The 13,383-nt window shown below is 38.8% G+C and overlaps 1 protein-coding gene across 5 annotated transcripts in view; it reads left to right on the forward strand.

The window, feature by feature from the left end:
- Nucleotides 1-3,290: 3,290 nt before the first annotated feature.
- USP25 (ubiquitin specific peptidase 25) overlaps nucleotides 3,291-13,383 on the forward strand; it is a 143,921-nt gene continuing 133,828 nt past the window's right edge. For 2 of the 5 annotated variants that reach the window (XM_003895612.4, XM_021935565.2), the window contains exon 1: nucleotides 3,344-3,799. In XM_003895612.4, coding sequence (XP_003895661.1) covers nucleotides 3,755-3,799 — 45 coding nt within the window. In that variant the 5' untranslated portion in view covers nucleotides 3,344-3,754. Of the gene's footprint in view, nucleotides 4,050-13,383 lie in introns of all 5 variants that reach the window. The other 3 variants (XM_003895613.4, XM_017956514.3, XM_017956513.3) reach the window with 3 other exon arrangements.

Consider the following 13,383-nt stretch of genomic DNA (forward strand, 5'->3'; position numbering starts at 1 on the left):
TATTAGGCAGACAGTACTCTTGCAGGTTGTAATCTATGAACACCAGATGGCTGAATAGTACCATTATGACATCATAGAAACCTCCTCCTTAAATGATTGCTTATTTTTTTTTTTCTTTTTGCTTTTTTGGAGTCTTGCTCTGTCACCCGGGCTAGAGTGTAATGGCCCATCTCACCTCACTGCAACCTCTGACTCCTGGTTTCAAGCAATTATCCCTGCCTCAGGCTCCAAGAGCTGGGATTATAGGCGCCTGCCACCATGTCTGGCTAATTTTTGTATTTTTTAGTAGAGACGCGGTTTTGCCATGTTGGCCAGGCTGGTCTTGAACCCCTGACCTCAGGTAATCCTCCCCCCTTGGCCTCCCAAAGTGCTGGGATTACAGACATGAGCCACCATGCCCAGCCTGCTTATTGTTTTCTTATTGGTGGAAATAAAATTATCCCAGAATGCCAACACTCCTAAAGGAGGAAAATAATTCAGATCCTCATTGTAGTAGATTTCAAACCACTCTTTTGTAATGGAAATTGTCTAAATCTGCTCCAGGGATTCAACAATTCTTTGTTGACACGACTGTAATCCCAGGTAGCTACTTCAGAGGCTGAGGCAGGAGGATCCCTTGAGCCCAGGAGCTCAACACCAGCAAGGGGGGAACAAAGAAAAGTCCTACAAATGTGTTTCAGCAACATGGTAAACTTTTGGTATCCAGAAATGGATTTTTAAACCCTTTCTAAAGAAACCGAAGGCAGAAGAATACCAATTTTCTTGGTTGACACATAAAATACAATACTGAGTATTGCTAGAAATAACATTTGACCCAAAACAGAAAAATAGTCTTGGGGTTTGTCTCAGTCTATTTTATGCTGCTACAACATAATATCTATAAATGGATAATTGATAATGATCAGAAATTTGTTGGCTCACAGTTCTGGAAGCAGGGAAGGTCAACAAGGAGGGGCAGGCAATTGGTGAAGGCCTTCTTGCTGTATCATTGTGTGGTGGAAGAGCTAAGAGAAGAGGGGAGAGAGGGAGGGAAGGAAAGGAAAAGAGAAAGAGGCAAGAGGGAGCCAAACTAGTCCTTTTATAAGCAGACTGCACATTTGTGATGGCACCATTAACTAATTCATGAGGGCAGAGCTCTCATAGCCTAACCATCTCTTATTAGGCCCCACCTCCCCACACTGGGGATTAAGCGTCCATCACACGGTTTTTGGGGGTATACATTCAAACCACAGCATTGTTACACACAAAATATTTCATATTATATGAAATATGTCACTTAACATTTTTACCTGAATGTCAACAACATACAGTAATGCAGCAGTTTAGAAGTTATTAAATAATACTTTGAGGATATATAATTCCAACAAACATGCATATTAAAGCTGACTCATACAACATAATTGTCATGGGGCAAATTTTAAAAATGAGTTAGGAAATCCCAGTGATGGGTTTTCTGTGCCAATTTATCTCAAATTCTCAAATTTCTCTAATTATTCATTCCAATTGTAAGCCTTCTAAAAAGGAATGCCTATGAGAAAACTTGAAATTTTCTTCTCAATGTTCTTCAATACAACAGTTAAAAATATTTAAAGAAATGCTGAGTAGGTAGGAAACCATCAGAAGTAAGCTGAAAATGAATGGTCTCAGTGGGCAAATAGTCCTACCTTATAAAAGCTCTATTTGATGATTATCTACTGTAAGATTTTTTTTTTTTTTGTATGGAACTAAAACATTTAACTCAGAGAAACATTGTATTGCCAAATTCTTGAATTTAAGCTTTAGTATCTGACAATATTTTTCCCCCCATGGTACTAGATTACTACATTTTTATGTTAAATTTAATTTTCTTAAATTCAAATGTATGAACCTGATTTCTAAAAAAAAAAAAAAAAAAAAAAAGAAAACCCTAATATGCAGAAACATGAAGTTAGTATATAAAAAAGAGAAGAAGAAACTTGGTCTATAAATGAAGAAAAATGGGTTCTAATAAGCTGTCTTTGACAGGTCACCCTCCTTGGGTTTCAGAGTTATAAAAAAATTGATACATGGGATTAGAGATGTGACAGTATTCCTAAATTTCTGTTTCCAACCGTTTCAGGACTTTTCAATTCCTCTGGAAAAGATGTAGGATATTAATATAATAAGATTTGCAATTTGTTAAATATCAAATGAGTCAACACATATGAAGATTCAAGGAAAAGATGACAACAGGTGGTTCAAGACATCCGAGCTGGAGATCAAAGATGGATGTAAAGTGCACATAACTGTTACAAAGCCTTAAGAGCTACCATAATCCGTGATTATTAAATAACACCACATACTATTTCAATTAGCATTTACCAAGCTTGCTTTCCTTGTCATTGGATTAAAAATTATACCAGGATTTTCAAGTGTATTCTATTTGTGACAATATGCATTGATAACTTCTCTCCCCACACTGCTGCACTCTCACCTCCGTTCCCAGATTAGCTGCTGGAACTCGAGATATTTTTGTGGCTAGAGATTGCTTTCTTAATGTTAAGTTTTCCTTGCAATTCCATATATAGTCAAGTATTCCATGCATGGTAGTTAATTGTTTGCTTAATTTGGCAACTGGGATATTAGAATTATGTATCATCTAGGCAGTGATATTTTTGTAAGGTTGTTTGCTGCATATATCCTATTTCATTTATATTAAGTCTTGGGAAAATAAACTTTATTTTTCCAGAGCCTAGCAGTGACTGACACATATTCGAATGAATGAAGTAGATGGAAAATGTCTATATTCATTTACGTAATGATTAGTTAAGGAGAAACGTACTTCCCAGCATAAAGATTCCTGGCAATCCTTTGCTTATTTGACTTTTCCCTTCAGGCAAGTTCAAGGCTTGTGAAATTCCTAGAAAGGTGAGGGGAGAGAACGCGTGACACAGAAAGAGGCCGCAGTTCGGGACCCTAGGTAGTTTTGGGACGTTATGGGCATGCAGGGAAGTGTTTGCTTTGGAGGCTTTGGGCAAGCTACGGATCCGACAAGCCCTGGGCGCAGGCAGGAACACTGCCCTCCGGCCTCCAGCCGCGCTTCGCGAAGCCCAGCGCCAGCGTCGCGCAACCTGCCGCAGGGGCGGCTCCCTGGCCGGGCAGCCGGGCGCGCCCTCGCCCCACCCGGGAACGCCGGCCCGCGCCGGGAGGGGCGGGGCTCCATGGCGGCCCCGCCCCGCCCCGCCGCCCGGAGGGTCACAATGTAGGGTTAGGGCGGCCGGCGGGCGGGGCTCTGCGGGGGAGGAGCCGCTGGCCGGGGGCGGGGACGGCGCGTGGGGGAGGGGAAGGGAGGGAGGAGGACTCACGGAGGGAGGAGGACAGCGCCATTCCGGGCGGCCGCTCCCTCCTTCCCCTCTCTCCCTTCCCTAAAGCGGCCCGCGAGCCGCGAGCCGCGAGCCGCCAGCTAAGGAGCGCGCGAACGCGTGACGCCGCCTGACTGGCCCGCGCTCTCCCGCGCCCCGGCGTCCTCCGCCCGCTCATGGCCCGGGCCGCCGCGGACGAGCGGCGCTGAGGCGGGCCGCGTGGAGACGTGGGGCGGCCGCCGTGGCCCTCGCAGTCGGCGCTTCGCCGCCTGCCCGCGGTGCCCGCGCACGCCGGCCGCCATCGCCTTCGCGCCTGGCTGGCGGGGGCGCTGTCCTCCCCGGCCGTCCGCGCCGCTCCCTGGAGCTCGGCGGAGCGCGGCAGCCAGGGCCGGCGGAGGCGCGAGGAGCCGGGCGCCGCCGCCGCCGCGGGGGCCATGACCGTGGAGCAGAATGTGCTGCAGCAGAGCGCGGCGCAGAAGGTGAGGCGAGCCCGCGAGCCGGCGGGCCCCACTCCTCCTTCCGACGGGCTGTCCTCCCCCGCCGCGGCCGGGCGCCCCGGCCTCGCCGCCGCCGCCGTCCCCGGCTTCCTCCACCGTCATCCCCCGCCCCTGCCCATCGCCTCGGGGGCGTCGCGCCCAGTGCCCAGCTGCGTGTGGGAAGCAGAGTGTAGTTTGCGGGCTTCAGTCCACTTCCTTCTGCCGATTGTTTTCCCGTAGCAGACGGTGCCAGGTATTGAGAGCGACCCTCACATTCCTACAGTGCTCTGTGTGGCTTCTTAATGAAACTTTATTCTCTCCCCTTAAATAAGAAAGAATAGCCAGTTGTCATCCTTTCTGAACCCATTTTGTCTTTCGAAGGTAGTAGTGTTACAGGCCTGCTGTTTTGCAAAACGGTCTCCACCAAAATCGAATTACCTGCCTTGCGGGGCAGGCGTGTTGACCAGGTGGACTCTAGAAGTAGGTGATTTGCTTGGTTTCTTTTCCTTTTAAGGTTTCCCTTTTTTCTTCTTCTTTTCTGCTTTTTTTTTTTTTTTCAATATAGTAACTGTCCCTAAGAGAGGAAGCCTTTCTGGCCATGTTATTCCAGGAATCTTTTGTCCCCTAAGTTTGACCTTGTTCCTTCGTTCACTCTTTACTCTTGCATCAGTCACACATTCAAATGGTCACTCACTAAAGAAAACCATTAAAAAAAAAACTGTGAAGCTTTATATCTTTAAAGTGAATAGTGAGAGATCATTCTGCTATTTTAGACTTTGCTTTCAGAATCTTAAGTGCACTATCATGGCTTGCACCATATTCTGAAGAGTAGTTGGCCATAATTTAATTTCTTTTTTTAATTTTTCATTTGCGTGAAAAGCATTTTGGGCAAAAGGGGTCAACCGTGCCTTAGTCGTGTTGGAATTACGGGGACAATTAGGGTTTACTGTGATCAACCACCAGAGTTGTGTTTGGTTAATCTGGGTGAGTAATGAATGCCCCACCCTGGTGTAGTTTTGGTGTAGCGATATTCTACCTGTGCTTGACTTTGCAATAAGACCTGTTCTAAAATGGGCTGTCTACATACAGCCTGCTAAATTTTTGCCTTGAGATTATTTTTAGAATTTTATGATACTGCCTTAAAGTAGTCGAAGATACTCAAGAAGTTTGGAAAGCAAGGATAGTGCATTGTTATTTTAGGCACGTTGGGAAAGTTTTTGAGACTTGTATGTTAGTTGATATTACTGGTAAAGTTAGAAGGATATTGCACACTGCACTTTATTTACGGTGAAATAATTCAAGACTTAATAATGAGAGTTTAAAAGAGTTTACTTCCTAATCCTCCCTATTCTATTTTGAATACCTTCAAATTTAGTTTTTAAAGACTTAAGGCTTACGAAAGACCACATGGTCATGTGAATACTAAGCACTGTTTAATATGTATGGTACTATTTGTTTATAATTGTCTTCAATGTTGAATATTAAAGTCAGTTTCAAAGTGAGAAATACGAATTTTTCACGTCTCCTAAGTTTGAACAATGGGAAGAACTTTGTAAGTTTGGGACTTTTTTTTTTTTTTCCATTTGATTTTGACTAAACTGCATTAAGTAACTGCAGGCTCTGTTGCATGGTTCAGAGGTTATGCATAAAATTGTAGAATCAAGAATCAAGTTAACGAAAGTGATCTTGGCTGTCAAGTCCAATTTCCTACTTTAATTAATCCCCTCCCCACAGAAAGGGAGGAGTAGTTAATTCAAAATATCATTATGATTTTATTTTTAGTATGGGTGTGTTTTAGATCATTTCATTGTTATTGGGGATTTTTTTTTAGAGAAACTTTTATACTTCCATAATACTTAGATTGTTTTACGAAAGAAACACTTAAATGTGTTTGCTTTCCATGTTAATACACGATTGCTTTATTACTCATATTAGAACTATTTAAAAATATTTATGTGGATATAAATAAACCATCTACCTCAATAAGTTGACAGATTTAAATCCATCAAGCTGGTAACCAGGAAGCGCACTTAAAACTGGTAACTAGGAAGTGAACTTCACACTTAGAAGAAACAAAAGTGAAAGTCTGTTTTTACTCAGACACTTTATGGATTATCTAAAAGGAGAGGTGTGTAGTGTATATTGCATAGCCAACATTTTAGCCAGTTTTCTTCTCACCTTAAAAAATTGTGTGTACATATATGTTTTTAAATTTTAAGTAAATAGTTGTATTTTGGTAGTCGGAATGGTTTCTTATATTTTCAAGGGTTTTTAAACTTTTATTTTGCAGATGGATGTAAGTTTTTTTTGTTGTTTGCAGCACCACACTACACAAAACTTTCATGGTTTTTTGGTTCACCTATAGAATTCATCAGTCTTTGTCACAATGTAGGATGATAAGGCAAGGGGCTGCCTTTCCCTTTTGATGTGTTCTTTGCTTGATTGCTGGAGTTTGGCCAACCCAGGGACTTATGAGATGTAGTAAAACTGCAGAAAGCTGCTTTTCTGAGGTTTAAATATTTCAGGTGAGGTGCAGTTGGCAGCAGATTAGTTAAATCCTGTGATAATTTTGGTTTTGGACATGTATCTTCAGCCTTTATGCTTCATATTTACCAAAGTGTAGGAGCCTTAGGTCTCAAAAATTTGATACATAGATTCAAGTTCCAAATGAGGATACTCCATGGCGGCCCCACCCCCGCAACGCCCCGCAATCTATCTAAGCAGGTGAACCAAGGTAGTATTCTTTAGGGCAGTTATTATTGGGAGGAGGTTTGCTCCCAGGGACCAAATTAATTTCCAAAGTGAAATGAACAGGATACTATTTATATTAAATGTATCCTTCTGAGTTGAATAAAATATATTGTTTCACTGTAGGGCTTAGAACAGTTCTTTACACATAGTAGGACTGAGCAAATATTTGATGAATGAAATAAGTGAATGGTTTCCAAAAGGAATGTAAGTACAGTACTTAGTTTCCTAACGGAATCTCGAAATTTAAAAATTATTAAGAAACAGGCTAGGCGTGGTGCCTCATGCTTGTAATCGCAGCACTTGGGGAGACTGAGGTGGGAGGATCACTTGAAGCCAGGAGTTCAAAACCAGCCTAGGCAACAAAATGACACCCCGTCTCTTAAAACAAAACGGTCAGGCCCGGTGGCTCCCGCCTATAATCCCAGCACTTTGGGAAGGTGAGGCGGGGGGATCACGAGGTCAGGAGTTCGAGACCAGCCTGACCAACATGGTGAAACCCAGTTTCTACTGAAAATACAAAAATTAGCCAGGTGTGGTGGCACACGCCTGTAATCCCAGCTACTCAGGAGGCTGAGGCAGGAGAATCACTTGAACTCAGGAGGCGGAGGTTGCAGTGAGCCAAGATCATGCCACTGCACTCCAGCCTGGGCAATGGAGCAAGACTCCATCTCAAAAAAGCAAAAAACCAAACCACAACAAAACAGAACAACGAAAGCTTGGAAAACTGTGTTCATGCTAGGAGAATAGGCAGTGGTAGTGAAAGAATGTGGGCTAGATCTCAACCACCTTTTTGTCACCTTGGGCAAGTCATTAAGTGCTTCTGAAGGTTCTTTTTAAACATTAGTATGATTAGATGTGAGCAACTTCTTTAGATTCGATTGTTTAATGGTCCTAAGCAAGCGTTCTGTATAGGGAGAATAAAAAAGAAATAGTATAGCATGGAGGCAGAGGAATCTAACAGATCTACAGTCAACTTTCACTGAATTCCTCAAAAGATGAGGGTTAGGTGGGAAGGTTGTCATAGATTAAGCAAGTTGAAGAGTTAAAACTTGGAAAACAATGCAGGCTGGATTCAGGGTAAATTTCTTAGTTAAAATAATGTGTATTTTCCAATTTAGGATTATCTAAGGTTATAAAACTATACCATGCAGCATTTGATAGTTAACATTACTTAAATCACTTTAAATGTTACATAAAGGGAATATTCTTTATTAGGAATCAATTGATTATCTTATTATTAGTATAAGACTTGATTTGGGCAGAGAGATAGGTTTCCAGCTGTTTATTCCTTTTCTTATTCTTTCCTTTTCACACCTGATTTTAACACATATACTCACATTGTATCCAGCCTTTTAAACGAATTCACATCATTTCTAATAAATATTCTGTTGATTTTCTTCAATATTGTATGTATACAGTCCATATCCTTTACAAATACTTAATATTCTGATCTCTTTCTTGTCATTACTTTTACCACTTATTACTTTAAGTTTACAGAATGCTGCTACTATTTAGTTTCTATTATATATTGTTTCCTTATAATACGGAAATTTTCATACATTCCTAAGTTTTATAAATGTTTCAAAACTGGATTTAGATGTGGACAATCATGTCTTTTTTTGCAGTGAATGATATTTTATATGTCAGTAATGTAAGAACCATTTGTACATAAGATATATGAATATTTACTATGTAATCTGTGTAAGGCACTGTGCTGAGTCTTCTTACAAACTTTTTTCTTTTAATCTTCCCAACCACCTTATGAAGTGAGTACTATCTTTCTCCTTTCTATTGAAGCTGAAGAAACAGTATTGGAGAACTAAAGCAACATTTCATCTCGAGCATGTATTAAGGGTCGGATAAACTCAAAAGTCATGTGATACACAAGCCCCTGCTCTTAACCACAATGTTGTATTGTTTTGGCTGTCCTTGAATTCCTGATAAAACCCCATTTGGGCATGTTGCTTTACTATTTTAATGTATTTCTACATTTAATACAATAAATTTAAACCTAGAATTTGGTATATAATTGGCCTTCTGTATCCACAGGTTCTGAATCCCTAGATTCAACCAACTGTGGATTGAAAATATTCTGGGGAAAAAAAGCGTTGTTGCATCTGTACTGAACATGTGCAGTCTTATTTTGGTCGTTACTCCCTAAACAATACAGTATAACAACTATTTATGTAGCATTTACATTGTGTTAGGTATTATAAGTAATCTAGAAATGATTTAAAGTATACTGGAGGATGTCTGGATGTGTAAGTTACAGGCAAATATTATACCATTTTATATAAGAGACTTGAACATTCGCAGATTTTGGCTTCTTTGGGGGTCCTGGAACCAGTCCTCCTTGGATTCTTTAATGAGATTGGTTACAAAGTTTGGTGTGCCTATGAGGGCTATTAAGATAAGGTTACCTCATAAAATGATTCTGTGTTTTCCTGTGCTTTTGGAATTGTTCAGTGTAGGATTATGTTGAGTCATTCAAAATTGATGGTGTATGATCCTTTTTGATTTGAAAAATTAGATATGGTGCAGTTGGTACTTGTTACTTGAAGATTTGCTGAACGTGACTGTATCACGGCTGAGTTGCTCATTTAGAGCAAATTTTAGGTAAAGTTTCCAAATTTTGCTTATTGTCTTTTAAATTTTCTATGTTTTCTAGGGTCAAATTTTAAGTTTTATAGTTCTATAAAATTCTAAATATCATTTAGGTTTCTGTATTTATTGGTCTAAAGTTTTCTCCTAAATCAGTGTGTGTGTGTGTGTGTGTGTGTGTGTGTGTGTGTGTGTGTATACATACGTATATAGACATGCCATTTTTAAAATCTCTGCTTGTTTTGTTGTCAATTGTGTTTGCCAGATGCTGATCTTATTTCCTGCTTTTTTATTTTTTGAGACAGGGTCTTGCTCTCTCACCCAGGCTGGAGTGCAATGGTGCAGTCTCAGCTCACTGCAACTTCTGCCTCCCAAGTTCAAGCAATTCTCCTGCCTCAGCCTTCCAAGTAGCTGGGACTACAGGCATATACCACCATGCCCAGCTACTTTTTGTAATATTAGTAGAGACGGAGTTTCACCCTGTTGGCCAGGCTGGTCTTAAACTCTTGACCCCAAGTGATCAGCCTGCCTTGGCCTCTTGAAGTGCTGGGCAATTTCTCTTTGTATTTTTAATGGATCCAATCCAAACTTTTATTTTTGTCTTTTAGAATTTAACCATGCACATATGATGATAACTGATAAATTTAATCTTTTTATTGTCATCTGATTATCCATTTACTAGTCTTGTTTTCTCCATTCAGTTTTGATGGATAGACCAAATTTTCATTGTATCACCACCACCACTCTTGTTTTTAACGTTTTCTTGTCAATTTTGGCTCTTTTAATTTTAAACAAATATTTTTATAAAATTTTGGTAATATAAAACATTAATAACTTTTTTCGATAATATAAAAAATTAACTTTTTTCTCCACCCGTTTGCCCCAAATTAGGTAAGACATTTTAGCATGTTTTTTCTTTTAGTATTCCTAGTTTTGTTGGGATAATATAGAATTGCGTTCTAGGTGACTGAATTTTCTTAGTGTTGCAGATGCATTATTAGTAGCTAATTGGTTTTTTAAAATTAACTAATTTTAACTGTATTTTTTGGTCTATTGTATAATGCTTTTTGATGGTTTGCTGTCACTATACTTTTTTTTTTTTGGCAGATAAATTAACTTTCTGTATTACCTTGTAAGATTTTACTCTTTGTTTTTAAGATTTCAGAAATTTCACTAGCATGTGTTTATGTATGTATCTTTTTAATGGTCCTGCCTAGGATTTTTGATCTGAAATCTGTGTTCTCAGGAATTTTTCTCCCACTATCTTCCTCCTCTTCATTTAAAACTACATTATTTGGATTTTATACATCACTTATCTTTCTTCCTGGCTTCAAATGTTTCTTCTCTCCCTTTTTGCCGGTATGCTGTGGTAACTTTTTAGTTTGATTGTCTAGATTATTATTTTTGTAATGCCTGTTCTGTATTTACTACCCTTATATGTGGTCAGATAGTTTACAAAGAGTTTGTTTTTAATAATATACATTTTTAGTTTGGTTCTGAAGTACACATAATTGAATTAAGTTTACCAGTTGTCTCATGATCAGCTCTTCCTGCAAATGTTTTCATTTATTTGTTTAAATCGCTTATTTTAAATAATAAACACATGAACCCCCTATTTAAAACAGAAGCTGGAACTTTGATAATAACCTATATCCCTTATCCTATCCCTTTACTTTCATTTGAGATTATCATCTTGAATCCTCTATTCATCTTCCTGTTGATTTGTTGCATCTATATGAGTAGCTGAAGGTATTTTTTTTTAATGTTAGTTGTTTTAACTTAAAAATTTTAAGAACTTTTTCCTGCTACAATATCTAGAAGGTTCATCTGTATTTTTAACTAAGAGTTTTAAAGTTATATTTGCAACATTTTAGACCTTTTTTCATCTGTGCTTGAGTTTTTTATGTGGTACGAGGTAGGGATACAGTTTTGTTTTCACCATATGCAGATTGAGTCTCTCATATCCAAAATGCTTGGGAGCAGAAGTGTTTTGGATTTTGGACTTTTGCTTCCCTTCAGATTTTGGAATATTTGTATTTTGCTTACCTGGGTTGGGTAAATATCCTAAATTTGAAAATCTGAAATAAGCCAGTGAGCATTTCCTTTCAGCATCTTGTTGGTGCTCAAAACATTTAGAGTTTTCAAATTGTGGAGCATTTCTTATTTCTGGCTTGGAGTTTTGGGATGTGTAACCTGTAAATGATTTTAAAAATTTCTTTTGTTAACCTTGCTTTATTGAAAAGTTAATGCTCTCTTCCACTGAATTGATATGCCATCTTTGTCACATATACAAAAGTTTAATGCAAAATGTTTTTTTTCTCTTTCCTTGACTGATTCTTTTTCATCAATCATTTTGTGAATATCATCCTGTATTCATTGTTGTTGCTTTAGAATAATCTCATACTGGAAAAGAAAGTTCTTTTGACTTTGTTCCTTTTTTTCAGAAGTGACACTTGACTTTTCCTTAGAAATTTTAGAATAATTGTAGCAAGTTCTCTCAAATCCTCTGTCTTTTTGATTAATTTGATTGACTCTGTAGATCAATTTGGGATTATTAACATCTTTATGATACAGGATGAGTAGGGTATACTTTTATTTTTGTTAGGTCATGTTTAATATCTCTTGTATGGTTTATAATTTCACAAAATCATTGTACATCTTTTAGGTATTTTATAATTTCTGATAACTGTTACATGGCAGTGCTTTTAAAAATTTGTTATTGGTGTATACAAATGCAGCGGTCTTTTGTATATTAATTTTGTATCTAGCCACGTTGCTAAATGTTTCTAATACCTTTTCCAGAGACAATTTTGTACTTTCTGTGTAAAAGATCATATCATGATTAAAAAGTTTTATGTATAATTTCAGTTTTTGTGTGTGTACTTTCATTTTCTTCCTGTACTAGCAAGTACTTCCAATAAATACTGATTAGAAGTGATAATGAGTATTTTTGTTGTTGTTGCTGATTTAAAAAGGCAGTTACCTACTTTTGTACCTCATGCATTTCTGAAATATTTACATGTGTTAGTTGTGCAGACTTACAAAGTAGGTTCTGTTTAACTAAAAGATACTGTAGTATTTTCAATTGTGATGCTTGCATGTATTTTTTCTTTGGGTACTGGTGATCTTTGTTTAAGCTTTCACCTTAGATACCCTGGATGTGGTGGTGGAGGGGTGCTGGTAGTTTGTCAGTCTCTTCTCTATCTTCCTAGGAACTGTGAAGTCAGGCAGGGCACTTTTTTCCTGTATTAGTCCCCTTCACTAATTTCCTTCTCCAGAGGCCACTCCACAATTGATTTCTACCCTGATGTGCTTAGAGTAAGGTGGCTACAGGGTCTTTCTTCCCCTGACACTGGCATAATTTTACTCTCTAATGTCATAGAATTGCTTTAAGCCCTGACTTGCAGCAGTGGCCTGCCTTTTTCCTGCAATATAATCATTGATTTTTATTATGTATGAAGGACCCAATTTGGCTTGTGAAAGTGAGTTTAGGAATGTCACTATATAATGTGGGCAAGTAGATGATGTGAAAGTTGAATTTATGAAAGGGTGAGGCCTTGCATTTATTTTGGCAGACTTTAATTTCCAAGGACATCATTCTTGTCATGACATTCTGTTTTAGGTATGTGATAAGTAATTTTTCAGTTTTTCTCTTTTTTGCCCCTTGATTAACTCTGCTTCAGTACAGACCATCTGCTTTATTTTTAGTTTTTGGTTCTCTGAACTGCTGGATATTTTAAATGTCCAGCAATATTTTCCTTAGTCTTGTTACTATAGGTTTAGATCAGTTTCTTATAATATGGTTTTTGTGGACTGTCTTAATTATCTGTAGTGCTTGCTAAAAGTGCAGACTTCTGCGCCTCACCCTAGACCTGTTGTTTCAAGATGTTGAGGGTTGGGCTAAAGCATGCTTAATAAGAATCTCAGATTATTCTTCTGTACTTAATGTTTGAGGATCACTGGTTGAAGTTAATTAGTATTCCTAAAGATAAAAGTGCCTTTAGCACGTGTAAATTGACTGCAGGGGTCCTTTAGGGATTGAATTATCACAATACACCAAATTTAATATGGAAGCAGGGTCTTTGAACAGACATTCTTTCTTTTGTTTCAGGTGTTTCTCTCCATCAGTGCAGCAACATGTTTCCTTGTAGAGGAGCTGCCTCCTCCCTCAGGCTTTTCTGGCCAACGTTTCTATGGAAACCCAAAGCTTCAGGTGGCTAGGTGGGATACTTGCC

This window comes from Papio anubis, chromosome 4 (assembly GCF_008728515.1).
Source record: "Papio anubis isolate 15944 chromosome 4, Panubis1.0, whole genome shotgun sequence".
Taxonomy (NCBI): Eukaryota; Metazoa; Chordata; class Mammalia; order Primates; family Cercopithecidae; genus Papio; species Papio anubis.